This window comes from Chinchilla lanigera, unplaced genomic scaffold (assembly GCF_000276665.1).
Source record: "Chinchilla lanigera isolate Chin_1 unplaced genomic scaffold, ChiLan1.0 scaffold00063, whole genome shotgun sequence".
In the NCBI taxonomy this organism is placed as follows: domain Eukaryota; kingdom Metazoa; phylum Chordata; class Mammalia; order Rodentia; family Chinchillidae; genus Chinchilla; species Chinchilla lanigera.
In genome coordinates this window covers 5,424,350-5,438,444 of record NW_004955464.1, presented here as the reverse complement: position 1 = coordinate 5,438,444, position 14,095 = coordinate 5,424,350, and the positions used below count along the sequence as shown (strand labels likewise).

The 14,095-nt window shown below is 41.3% G+C and overlaps 1 protein-coding gene across 1 annotated transcript in view; it reads right to left on the bottom strand.

Annotated features, from left to right (window-relative positions):
- The window catches only part of Ndc1 (NDC1 transmembrane nucleoporin), a 51,948-nt gene extending 38,213 nt beyond the window's left edge, over nt 1-13,735 (bottom strand). Inside the window, exons 1-5 of the mRNA XM_005398557.2 lie at nt 13,309-13,735; nt 11,690-11,810; nt 8,984-9,085; nt 7,578-7,752; nt 5,463-5,601 (exon numbers count right to left, since the gene is read on the bottom strand). Coding sequence (XP_005398614.1) covers nt 5,463-5,601; nt 7,578-7,752; nt 8,984-9,085; nt 11,690-11,810; nt 13,309-13,674 — 903 coding nt within the window. The 5' untranslated portion in view covers nt 13,675-13,735. The remainder of the gene's footprint in view (nt 1-5,462; nt 5,602-7,577; nt 7,753-8,983; nt 9,086-11,689; nt 11,811-13,308) is intronic.
- Between the last annotated feature and the right edge of the window lie 360 nt (nt 13,736-14,095).

Genomic DNA, 14,095 nt, shown 5'->3' with positions numbered 1-14,095 from the left:
AAATTCAAGATCAGCCTCAGCTACATAGTAGCAAGGGCCTGTCTCAAAAAAACAAAACAAAACAACACAAAAAAATTTAACACTATCAACCTATACTTGATACAAAGGACTATAGACAAGGAGAAAGTATAAAAACATAGTAACACAGAAGTCTCCCTTTATCTATCCATGGTGGGACAGTCTTTCAAGACACCCAGTGAGGGCATGACAGTACAGAAGGCAGTGAACCCTAAGTGTATTGTTTATTCCTATACAACATACTGTATGTATATGGTAAATAATGTAATAAATTAGGCATAGTAACAAATTAACAAGTAATAAAATAATTATAATAATATACTCTAAGGAAAATTATTTAAAAGTTATGACTTACTTATTTCTGGAATTTTTATTTAATACTGTCAGACTGTGGCTGACCACAATAAAAATGTGGAAAGCAAAACCACGGGTAATGGGAGACTACCACAGCAACAACAGCGGCCAACATTCTTCAAGTATTTACCATGTAGCTGGTACTGCTCTAAACACATTTTATGCATTAAGGCTCTAAGGGAGAAATGGCAAATAGGACGCCAGAACTTCCCAGAAAGGTAGGTTGGCCATAAGCATTCCCCTCTCTGCTATTACTACAGCATTAGTATGTTACTGTACTTCCTTATCTGATTTTTTTCTTTCCGTTTTAAGATGCCCTTTTCTCCCTTCTGAAATGAATGAGGGAAGTAAATTCTTTTTGCCTACCTATAGAAACCTACTACAATTAGTAATAGTAATTCGCAGATAACATCTTTTTTATTTATCTTCACTAAGGATTTAAGCAGTTCCTTATATTGTCCCCAGCTTGCTGATAGACAAATCACTGGTTAGGGAGAAAGAATCCTAAAACTCCGTATTTCCCCTAATTAAGATTGGGATTAATATGTAAGGAGAGGTAAGAACACGTGCAGAAGAGGGATGGGAATGCCTGAACCTTGTGATTACTGTGTAAACCAGAATCTGTATCTTCAGAATTGACCAGACTAGCAGTTCTATTGCTTTGCTTAATGCTTTTTCGGTTTGGATTTTGGATGATACAAAACAAAGTTGCTTGGTACACCTTTACGAAGAAATTAAAGAAAACACAGACAAAGGACAAGGAGTGCATGGAAAGTGTTGAAGAGTGGACAGCACTGAAAGAGTGCTTTAGAACTGCCTGTGTCTGCTGGGATTCGGAAGTCCTTTATGTAAGCCTGAGGCTGCCCCACCCCCACACAGACTTCTTGTCAATGCTATAAATTGAGGCCATCCCTGCACAAATCAGCACAGACTAATTGATTACCTTCCTCTTTCTCTCTGAGCATCTCTTCAAAGCCTTTTTTAGCGGTCTCTCTTTTGGTCCATGTCAGACATGGTAGTTTAGAGTGTATCCTCTATACTGTTGAGCATTGTAACCTCAAGGAATATAGTCTGTTTGGGTTCGGATGTGTAACATTATATTCCTAAATGCAGAACTTTAAAAATAAAGGATAATCGTATTTCTTATAATATTTTTCTTGCATTGTAATTTTTAAGTACTTATCATTTTGTAGTACATGTGTGAAATTAAGATAGCATCTGAGCCTTATATGAAGTGATACTTCATTTTCTTGGATCTATTAATGGCTAAATATTGACAAATCTATTTTATACTAACTGAACTTTGTTAATTTGTAGCTCCATAACATCACTGAGCATAATTAAAAATGTATATTCTTCTCATTAAAAACATGTTAAAAAAAAAAAACTACACTTACAAAGGTTGTCTGCTTCCTCTCCTTTCCACTCCTCACCCCCAAAATACCAATGGGAAACACATAAATTATTGGAAAGAACCTTAGGAAATGTAATTAATAAAAGTTGAACTTTCTTTAATTCTGGCTTTTTCATGTTATATCAGGACAGCTCCTGAAGGAATGTTTTTTTTTTTGATCTTGCTGTGCAGTTTAGGGTGGCCTTGAACTCACTATGTAGCCCAGGCTGGCCTCAAACTCACAGCAATCCTCCTGCCTCAGCCTGCTGAGTGCTAGGATTATAGGCATGAGCCACCATGCCCAGCCTTTAAGGAATTTTAGAAACTAAATAGCAAAGAATCACAGAATTCGGTAGAAATTACATCTTTATTCTCTGTCTGCAGATGCTTGCAGCATCTTACAAATAATAGCCCATATAAATACTTGGTCCCAAACGCGACAGCCCCCATCATATTTGTTATTCAAATACTTTCAAAGCACAAGAAGTAGAGCTATGCTATTCCATGCAGCTACTGGGTGCTTCATGCCGTCCCAGTATGAAGGGCATAATTCCCATACCGCAGCTCTGACCTCGACCATCACTTACAATGGTATGGAGGGGCCTGGGAAGCAGGAGACAGTTCAGTAGATATGCAGAGAATACTTCCCCTTGATCCTAAGATGAAGTGTTTTAATTCCCTGTAGAATTTCTGTGATTTAGCTATGAGCTATGCTTTACTGAATATTTACAGTACAGCAGGCACTGAAGATTTCAACAGTCTTTTTGGCCTAGAGTTTGCCAAACCCTGTCCAGCTGTCTATTTCTTTGTCACCTTACTCCATACAAACACTCTGCTTTACCCTATTCGCCAATCTCTAAGAATTTGGTAAGGGCAGCGGAGCGGGTTTTAATAGTATAAACAAGTTTAAAGGCAAATTGGTTAAAATTAGAATTTTTTAAAAGATCTAATTTTTCACAGGTTACATGAAAAATGTAATTACCACGTAGTATATGTAATAAGAAGCTACTTATGTAACTCTACCCACAAAACATGTTATAGGTACATATATGTGTAAATGGACAGTGAAGGGTCTGGAAAAATAAACTGGTAACAGTGGTTCTCGGGGACAAACACTGAGATTGGCCAAGTAGTAGTCAAGGGGACTTCCAAATTATCTATTGTATAGTATTCGAATATTTCGTAATAAAAATGTTACCACTAGATTCCTGAAATGAAGGCTGACAACACAAAAACAATGGCAATGGTAATGGTTGCTACTGTTGTAAAAAAAAAAAAAAAAAATTTTTTTTAAGGCCTAACATTTTCTAGTGAGCTTGGCTGTTAAAAAAGTAAATGAAGGGCCAGGGATATAGCTCAGCGGCACAGTGCCTGCCTAGCAAGTGCAAGGTCGTGAGTTTGATTCCCGGTACCAAAAAAAAAAAAATAAAGTAAATGGGTAGGCCATCTTGGTGCATGCCTGTAATTCCAGCATGCAGAAGGCAAGAATGTGTCTCAAAAAAAAAAAAAATATTTCTCGGGAGGCTGACACAGGAGAATCACCGCCAGGTCAAGGCCAACCTATACTACATGGTGAGACCCTGTCTCAAAAACAACAACAACAAAAAAGTAAACGGCCACAGCCATCACATTACTCTACGGAGGCTCATCAGAGAAGGAAAGGACCTGATTTTTCATATCTAGCCTGTAGTTTCCTAATGATTCATTCTGCTTCCTTTGCAACTTCAATATATACAGAAGGTCACATGTTGTGCCCCCAGGGCTATGCAGCTACAGTGCCCTTCACATCCCCCCTAGTCTGTTAGGAAGGCAAACCTACCCTCCTGGAAAAATAAAGATACAAGTCCGACTAATGAGATGACTGTCCTGGGCCCCAAGATTCATCATTTTAATGACTACTGCTAAATCCTCACCACCCCTACTCCACCGTCCTTTACTGCACTGCTCAACAAAACCTCTGCTCCAAACACCCTCAGACAAAGGCCATTATGCACTCATGGCTGCAAGAGATGCCCCAAATATACATTATGGCCAGATGTTAAAAATCAGTATTCTGTCACAACCGAACCTGAAGCCAAAGTTGAATGTTACCATCATAAAATAAACTTTTGGGATACAACACAAAATTCAGCTGAGTGTGGTGGTACATGCCTGAAATCCCAGCACTCAGGAGGTTGAGGCAGGAGGATCACCACCAGCTCAAGGCCTGCCTGGGCTACATAGCCTGAACTGCATATTGAGACCCTGTCACCCCAGCCCTCATGTAAAGAAGAAATCTAGAATTTTATCAGGAGAAATTACAAAAAAATTCTGGTACTAAATTTTACAAATTTGGTATTATATGGTAGAGAAAATTTATGAGCATTGTCAACTACTGGACTACTCCTACACTGCACATTTGTAATGTTAAACAGCTGGTCAATTCCAGATGAGGCCCAGCGAGGTAATCTGAGGCATCTTATTTTTCTCTCATTTCCTCATTGTCTACATTTTTATTATGTTTGGCTCTAAGTTCACTTACTATGGTTTTTCTCCTTGTGAAACTCTGAGGTAGCAAAGTTGACACCCTACTTTTTAACTCATCTTTACAAGCTATGAAGGGCTTTTAAACTGGCCCTTTTCTTCATATGCCCACAGACTGCAAGGAGGTAAGGGCCAGATTCTTCTCAGTAAGCACTCTCTCTGCGGAATGAGTATTTTTATCAGATTGTTCTTGTAGGTAATGGGAATGTGACAACTTTAGTTAAATCAGAACCTAAACACACATTCTCATCAGTTATACTGTCATTATGCCATTATAATTTTCTTTTCTTCTTTTTTTTTTGGTCTTTTTGAGGCAGGGTCTCGCTATGCAGTTCAGCCTGGCCTTAAGCTCACTCTGTAGCCCAGGCTGGCCTCAAACTCTAGACAATCCTCCAGCCTCAGCCTCCTGAGTGCTGGGAATACAGGTGTGAGCCACCACACCCAGCATATCACTTTCATACATCCCTCGTTCCCACCAGCATGGGTTCTCACAGAAAGAGGCTGGTTTGAACACTCCACTCCCAGTCCTCAGCCTGCCAGAGCAAGAATGAAGTGGATTGCAAATGGCATCATGAGCAGCAGAAACAGACTGGGAGGAGGCTGTTTGGGACAGTGAGATACCTCAACCAACTGTTCTTTCTCCTGTCAGAGTAGGTGACAGAAATTCTAAGTTCCAGGGACAACTCCTACCAGATTAGTTGTTTAAAAACCTACTGAAAGGTAGTTTATACTACACCACTCAAACCAGGTGAAACTGTTTTACTTATTTATACACACGTTGTCTCGTTCTGAAAAGGATGTGAGGGTCCCTGACATACTCTAAAATTACTGACATAGCCTCAAGCTCACGAGATTCTCAAGTTCAAAGAGAAGCTGGCAGCTGCACAAAGGTGCTCTGCATGGATGTCACCACCCTCCTCCTCAGCTGTACTAGGTCACAGCAAGTGCCGCTGCCTAGCAGGGAGGTAGAGCAAAGCACTGCTAAGAGTGGCAACAAGAGGGGTAGTTACAGCTCGCAAAAATACACTAAAGTCTCATAAATTTTGAAGATTTTGGTCTTAAGCTTTGTTACTCAAACCTTGAATTAACCAAATGAGGTCTGTTATGTACACATACACCAAGGAAATTCTAATGCTGTCAAATTCTGGTATCAGTAATGCTTGAATGATCTTACCTGTATAATGGGAAATTGAAGGTAGTTCATGTTGTTAACAAAATACAGAAGACTATAGCTATAGCCCATGAATGCTCCAGCCAGTAGGAAAAAAAGATGATATTCGTTTAAGCAGCTTTGTGCAGCAGGCCTATCCAAGCTGAAGGGGAAAAGTTAAGTTATTAATTCAGCTGTCAGGGACACAGATCACTGTTTTAGGTTTAATATTTACTGAAGACAAAAAAATGTACTGAAGGCGAAGTTCTAAGTTCATCATTTAATGTCCAAATTCTAACAAAATGGTTCGTTTTAGGTTAAGTGTGAGCAAAAGATTAACAACCCTCTCTTTCCTGAAGCATGAGAATCTGACTCTAGCTCTGTTGCCCAGGAAACCTGATGTGTGTAAGAATGTCTACAATGGAAGTAAGTGACGTCACTTATAATTTGGTAAACCACATCTGGAATAAGAGAAGTATAAACAAACTATGTATACCAAACATATGCTGTGGCCTCTCTCCATGTTGTCACTTATAACCTGACGTCACACGCAGGGCCTCTGGATGCTATGCCTGTAAAGTTGCTACAAGAGACACCAGATCCCTTGAGGCACAAAGACCCACACAGAAAGTCTCACAGCCATGTGATGTGGACTCACCACTCTTGTACCTGAACTGTCTCAGTCAAGGAAAGAGCTCCTAAATGGTGTGGGGCCTGCTGTCTCTATGAACTGAGTCCAGAACTCCTGCTGAAGAGGAAGTCCTGAAGTTTCCCAGCTCACAATCTAGAGTTGTTAAGCTCTGAATATTTAGTTAAATTCTTGGGACTCCCTAGTGGGCATGCCATAACCCACTACCCTATCACCTTTTCTTACATCTTTAATTTTTTTTGTTTTTTTTTTTTTCCGGTATCAGGAATCGAACTCACGACCTTGCGCCTGCCAGGCAGATGCTGTGCTGCTGAGCTAAATCCCCAGCCCCTTACATCCTTTAATTTTGAGTGTAAGATTTTATCTATTCGGTGAACGTACAGCTCTTAAACTCCTAGGTGTCTCTATAATCCAACAAACATCTGCGGGTGTAGAGGTAACGTGTGATTCAGTAGGAGCCAACTTTCCACGAAAGAGGGCACAGTGGAGGTCCCGACACCTATCCCTGTGAGATGAGACTCCAGGCTGACTGTTTCCTGGACCCTGAGCTACAGGATGATGAAAAGTGATTAAAGGGACTGGGGATTTAGCTCAGAGGCACAGCGCCCGCCTGGCAAGTGCAAGGTTGTGAGCTCAATTCCTGGTACCGGAAAAAAAAACAACAACAAAAAAAGAAAACAGATTAGTCTTGCTAAGGACTCTGATGCTGAAATCACTGGTAAATGTATTTATAACAAGTGTTTCTCTTCTCAGCAACTTATAGCTTATTGCTGCCTTCTGGTCCCTGGAACTTCACTGCCATGTCTGCTGAAGAGATCTGCGAAAGGAACTGAAGACTCATCCAGGCTGCAGTTGGGATTCCATTCACAACGGTTCTGTATTCCCACATGCCCCTCACCATTTCATGTTTGTCAATGGGATACTCTGCACTAAAGAAAACTTATCCTGTAAGGGAGGAAAAAACCCTGCCTCTTAAAATAGCTGAGGGTAAGAAGGAAATCAAATATTTAGCAGAGCCGGGCGTGATGACACATGCATGTAATCTCAGCACCGGGGAGGCTGAGGCAGAAAGATCACCATAAGTTTGGGGCCAGGCTGGGCTACAAAGAGTTCAAGGCCAGCCTCATCTTCACAGTAAGACCCTGTCTCAAAAAACTACAACAACAACAACAAAAACAAATCTGATGTATACAAATAAGGATCTGAGCCGGCCATGGTGACACACGTCTGTAATCCCAGCACTCGGGATGATGAGGCAGGAGGATCTTTGTGAGTTTGAGACCAGCCTGGGCTACAAACTGAGCTCATGGCCGGCCTGAACTGCACAGCAAAACCCTGTCTCAAAAAGACAAAAAATAAAATAACAAATAAGGATATGTGCTAGAAGTCTGGAAAGCGAAGAATGTCCATAAATTATTAACCTATGTAGGTCACCTTTGGTTCAGTAACTGAACCAGGCTTCTTAGAAAGAAAAAGCACATTTATGTTACCTCTCGGAACTGGTGCAGGGCACCACCAGGAAACTGTACTGGCCCTTGGTCATCACCGCTGCACACCAGGCCATCACCATCCCCATGGCGGCATGAACAAATGAGTGCATGAGCTGCTGAGGGTGCAGGATCTTCCCTATCAGCGCCAATCTGGAGCAGGGGATGGACGGCACAACTGCAAAGAAAACACATTACTATGGCTCTGTGCTTGCAGTTTATGAAGTCAAAGCATCTCAATTATTCCCTCTCATCCCTACACAAATACGCCAGGGGCAGAAAGAAACTCACAATCAACACAAAACACGTAGTGGAAAAACTAAACTAAAAACACCGTGACACTGGGCATGGTGGCACATGTCTGTATTCCCAGCACTTGGGAGGCTGAGGCAGGAGGACTGCCATGAGATTGAGGCCAGCCTGGGCTACAAAATAAGTTCAAGACCAGCCTGAACTACACAGCGAGATTCTGTCTCAAAAACACAAAAAAAAATTTTTAAAAACCTGAGAACCCAACACTAGGAAGCTGAAGCAAAAGGATCACTGCAAGTTCAAGGCCAGCCTTGGCTACAGACTGAGTTTAAAACCAGCCTGAACAGAAAATCCTATCTTAAAAAAAAGAACTGAGAAAAGAATGAATAAAGAGACGCACACACAGAAAAGTAAAAAAAAAAGAAAAAGAAAAGTCAAAGAATGCAGAGAAAAAAACCCAGAGAGCATGTTTGAGTATCTTTTTAAAAAATTAAAATTTCCTGCTGGGCGCGGTGGCTCACGCCTGTAATCCCAGCACTTGGGAGGCTGAGGCAGAAGGATTGTTGTGAGTTCAAGGACAGGCTGGCCTACAAAGTGAGCTCAAGGCCAGCCTGAACTGCATATGGAGACCCTGTCTCAAAAAAAAAAAAAAAAAATTAAAATTTCCTGATAGCTGAAGCAATGCCAACCCTGGCACTCTCCTAAGCATCACGATAGGATAAATAATTTTAGGGCCAGGGATATAGTTCAGTGGCACAAGTGCCTGCCCAGCAAGTGCAAGGTTCTGGGTTCAATTCCCGATACCAAAAAAAAAAAAAAAAAAAAAAAAAAAAAAAAAAAAAAGATTAGATAGAATAAATAATTTTAAAGATAGCTGTCGAGCTGTGCTTAGTGGCACAGACCTATAATCCCAGCCCTCAGGAGGCTGGGGCAGGAGGACAGCCATGTGAGTTTGAGGCCAGCGTGGGCTACATAAGCAAGTTCAAGGCCAGCCTGGACTACATAGCAAGATGCTGCCTCAGAAAAATTAATTAATTATATTTAATTAAATCCTAACACAGAGATCAGTCTATTATACAGATGCATATGCAAAATGCAGAGTCTGCCCTTAGTAAAATAAATTCAGATTTTTAAAAAGGTTCACATTTAAAACTCACCTGCATAGAACTCGACATTGAAAACACTTATTATTATTATTACCACTGACAGCAACAGGAGGTAAAAGATTACATAGGAACTGTACAGGTCACTGAAAGAATCTGAAACACAAAAAGATGAACTAGTAAGATTTATTCAGGTTTGCAGTCATGTTCAGGATACATGAATATAAAGAGTGTGAACCACAACTTTAACAATAATTTTAACTTTAAATCTTACCTTTTCTCTAACAATTACACACTGCTTACAGATCCAAATGGACATCAACTCAAGTACACGAGGGTGAATTATTTGGATTTGGCTCTGAATACTTTAAAACTACACTGGAATTTATTTTAAATGACCCAGATGTTAACATCAGACAAAATATTACCCTACATGAACATTTCATTATGTGAAAGGGAAGTACCATAGTAATATACCAACAAAGTTTTCTTCTAAAATGTGAACAGTGTTTTTCAGATCTCTTCTTTAAAAATGCACTTTGCTCCTATTGCTGAAGTCAAAGCAACACTTTTGTAAATAGCATAATTCATCAACCATCTAAATGAGTCAAACTACCAACAAAAAACTGCGATGTCCCTGTGAAATCCTAGCACGTTTACATTTCATAGTACAACAATGTTCCAATTCAAAGTTTAAAACATAAATATATTACGCCTAAGCTATGAATAAAAGAAAATAATACATGTCTGCCGAACAGACTAAGACTTAATGAAACCTTTTTTTTCCTTTTTTTTGAGACAGGGTCTTACTCTGTGGTTCAGAAAGGTCTTGAGCTCACTGTGTAGACCAGGTTGGTCTTGAACTAACAGTGATCCTCCTGAGTGCTGAGATTATAAGCATGTGCTACCTCGCCTGGTTTAAGCCAATCATTTTTAAAAGTACAATTCAATACTATTCAATGACCCAAAGTAATGAAAAAGACTTCCTGGTCCACAATTGAATACTTACTATCTCTACACTAACTTATGGCCTAATCTTAGCTGACCTGTATGACCTAGCCAAAAGCTGACTGATTTATTTAAAAAACTTACTATAACTTTTGTGTGTGTGTGTGCCAGGAATCGAACTCATGACCTCATGCTTGCCAGCGAGGCACTGTGCTGCTGAGCTATATCCCTGGCCCAAACTTACTATAACTTTAATACCTTACCAGTAACCCCCCAAAGGCCACTCTAACTCATTGAAAATTAGTATTTCTTATGAAAAATGAAATTAAAAACATGAAAGATAAATTTATAGTCATTGTTGGGGTAAGAGAGGATTTCAAGAGTATTTGTGGTCTTTAGCCTTAGTCAAGACTTGAGCCACGTGTGGTGGCACATGCCTGTAATCTCAGCACTTGGGAGGCTGACGCAGGAGGATCACTTCAAGTTCGAGGCCGGCCAGGACTACATAGTGAATTCAAGGCCAGCCTGGACTACACAGTGAGAGACCCTGTCTCAAAAAAACAAAAACAACAACAAAGAGACTTAAAAAGATTTCAAAACCTGTTCTTGCAACACTTATCTTTTATTTTTTTAATTCCAGTGTGGCACTGTGGAAAAACACAAACTTTGAAGCCAGTGCTCAAATCTAGTTCAGTTACTCAACTAGCTGTGTGACTCCGCATGTACTGTTGACTCTGAATCTGTTTTCTCACTTATAAAGTAGAATACACATGGCTTACTGGATATAGTGCCTACAACACAGTAGATGAGAAGTATTTAGCAGCTATTATTAACTGACATAAAGTAGTTATATTTTAACGAACTTAGTAATTTTGTCTCCAAAGATGGAGAAACATTTTAGCTTGCTTCAGTTAATTCCTCATCAATTTCTGCATATAACTTTTTTTTTTCCGCTACCAGGAATCAAACTCATGACCTCATGCTTGCCAGGCAGGCGCTATGTCACTGAGCTAAATCCCCAGCCCCTAATTATCATTCAATTTTTTTCTTTTTTTTTTTTGTACCAGGAATCGAACTCATGACCTCATGCTTGCCAGGCAAATGCTTATTTTGCTGAGCTATATCCCCGGCCCTAATTTCTGCATATATCTTTATCTTCTCTAATCTTTCATTCTTTTCCCCCTCTCTGTATCTTTGTTATTAGCTATAACATAGAAATGAAGTAGTCTTAGACATATTTTTAAAGATGAGATACAACTTTGTATTTATTTTGCAGTGCTAGGGATCAAACCCAAGGCCTTGTACATGCTAGGCCAGTGTTGTACCTTCAAGTTATGTCTGTCCTCTATCCACTATTTTAAATAGATAACGGGCAGTTCTTTTTTAAAAAAAGAAATACTATCAATAAAGCTATCAAAAGGAAAGACAAAAATTAGGCTTTCCTTTATGTGGTCATCTAATGATCTCTTTTTGTCTCTGGTAAGTCTCTGATAAACTTATTAATCTATTACACAATAGAATGGTAATTTGTGTTATGCAGTGCCTTACACTTTACTTCAAAGTCAATGTTTTGCTATATCAATATCAATTTAAAAACAAATTATTTAGGGGCTGGGGATTTAGCTCAGCGGCAAAGCGCCTGCCTGGCAAGTGCAAGGTCGTGAGTTCGGTTCCCGGTACCGGAGAAAAACAAACAAACAAAAAAAAAAATAAAAAATAAAAAAAAATAAAAACAAATTATTTGAACATAATGCAATTATGTTGAGAAGTAGGTCTTATAAATTTGTTTTCCCCAAGCTAAATATCACTTACCTGACAGCCACTGTATAGGATGAAATAAATCAATGCTGCTGAAGATTATAAATACTGTTGTACATACAGGCAGAAGAACCACAGACCAAACAATACTTGCAACTATCCTCCAGCCCAAAACCTAAAATTAAACACACAAAACCCCTCAAGCATGAAGTCAGTTAAAATTCATAATTTGTTCATGCAAATCCTCTCTTCATACAGGCTATTAATGTTAGTCACTAATATTTATATACTATATATAAACCCAAATAATTACTATTATTAATAACATTATATACCACTACAGAACTTTGTTGCATTTGTGAACTGATGCTTGCATTATGTCTAGCGTCAGGTGCGATAACAAATATCACACTTTGAGGTGGGAGGGGCTGAGATAATCTTAAATTTACTTATCTTTTGGTACTGTGTATTGAACTCAGGACCCTGTGTATGAAGTACTCTACAACTTAGCCCTCTTATTTAGTTTTATAACTATATTTTTTGGCAACTACTACTTGTCTAAGTTTGACAGCTATATGAATATCTAAAGATTATATACACTTTTTGTTTTGGGTTTTGTTTTGTTCTGTCTTCTTCAGACAGGGTCTCCCTATACAGTTCAGGCAGGTCTTGAGCTCACTTTGTAGCCTAGGCTGGCCTCGAACTCACAACGATCCTCCTGCTTCAGCCTCCCGAGGGCTAGGATTACAGGTGTGAGCCACCATGCCCGGCTATATACACTTTAAAATTACCATGATATGTGCTCCTTAGTGGGAAACTACCACATTATAGCACTGTACTCCTGTCTAAATCGCCAGTGCCTACCACAAGGACGCCTCAAATTTACTGTTGACTATATAAACACAAGAGGCAATGAGGGATTTAAAGCATGAAAATCACAGCTGGATTTATGTTCTACAAGGTAAATTATGTTTGTTTACTGTAAAATGGCTCAAAAAAAAGGATCAGAGGGAACCAGATCCAGACAGGAGACACCGCAGTTAGGGGAGGGACAGTCCCCCGCAACAGCGCACCCAGAGATTACAGTTAAGGTCGAAACAAAGGCAGCAGCAATGGGAAAGGAAAAAAACAAAATGTAGTCTCATTTTGAGTTTAGAATACAGGAGATGTCAGTACACTTGGACAGAAGCACTATTCCCTCTAAAAAGGATCTTTCTTCTATTTTTTTGTGCCCACCACAGAACTTTGCAAGAATATCCACCTTGGCTATCTGGTCCCTCACCCGAGCCTCTGCTGAGGGCGCACCACACCATTCCCAACTCGGGAAATCCCGTCTAACTGCCTCTCCCAAGGAATCAGCTACTCGCGCCTGCACCTGCTGGGCAGACTACCCGTGCTTAAACCCCTCCTCAACCTCTGCCCCAGTTTCCACTCAAGTCACCCCTTCCACACTGGCCAGTTTACACTTCTGACTCCTCTTCCAGCCCCTACTCAGCGCCCGCTGGGCACCCCGCCACAGGCTTGAACTGAGTCCGCCCGGCGGGCCCTTCCCCACGCGATCTCCCCACGCTACCCTCAGCCAAGTCCCCCTTCCCGTCCAGCGCGCACGCGCGCCCAGAGCCCATCTGCCCTGCCCGAGCCCAGAAGCGAGCGCCGCAGTGCGCTTCACTCACGCGCCACAGGATGTCCCGCGACCCCCCGACACCCGGGCCACTCGCAGCGGTGGCCATGGAGATGGCGGCCCCAGCTCTCAGGCGAGCAGGGGGCAGTGTGCCCGCCCGCCACCGAGGTTCAAAGGCAGGAAGGCCCCAGGAGGACCCCGTCGGGGCTGCCTGAAACGCTGCCTGAGCACAGCGCGCGGCAGGCAACAACCCGTCCCTTCCGGGATTTATCTGGACAGGCTCGACCAGGCGGAACTGCCGCATATTCATGCCCCACAAAGGGGGCTGTGACCCCAGAAACCGTCCTCTAGCATCTAAAAGGTCCCTCCGAAACAGGGTCCAACGGGGCGCTAGCAGCAAGGGGCGAGGGCGCTGCATGCTGGGAACTGTAGTCTCGGCGGACACCTGGGACCAAGGAAAGGCGTTGAGCAGGGCATGCTGGGAGTCGAAGTCGTCCCAGCGGTGCCTCAAGGCATGCTGGGAATCGTAGTCTTCCCTAAATCCGTTAAAGGCACAGAATTGATTGAAAATCTGAAGATTAGGGAAAAAAAATCTCAGACCAAAAAAAAAAAAAAAAAAAAAAAAAAACCGGGCGTGGTAGCGCACATCTCTAATCCCAACCCTCGGGAGGCTGAGACAGAAAGATTGTTGCGAGTTCGAGACCAATCTGGGGTACAAAGTGAGCTCAAGGCCAATCTGAACTGCATAGTGAGACCCTGTCTCAAAAAGAAAAAAAAGAAAAAAACATTTGGGATCCGAGCCTGGTGGCGCACCCCTATAATCCCAGCATTTAGAAGGC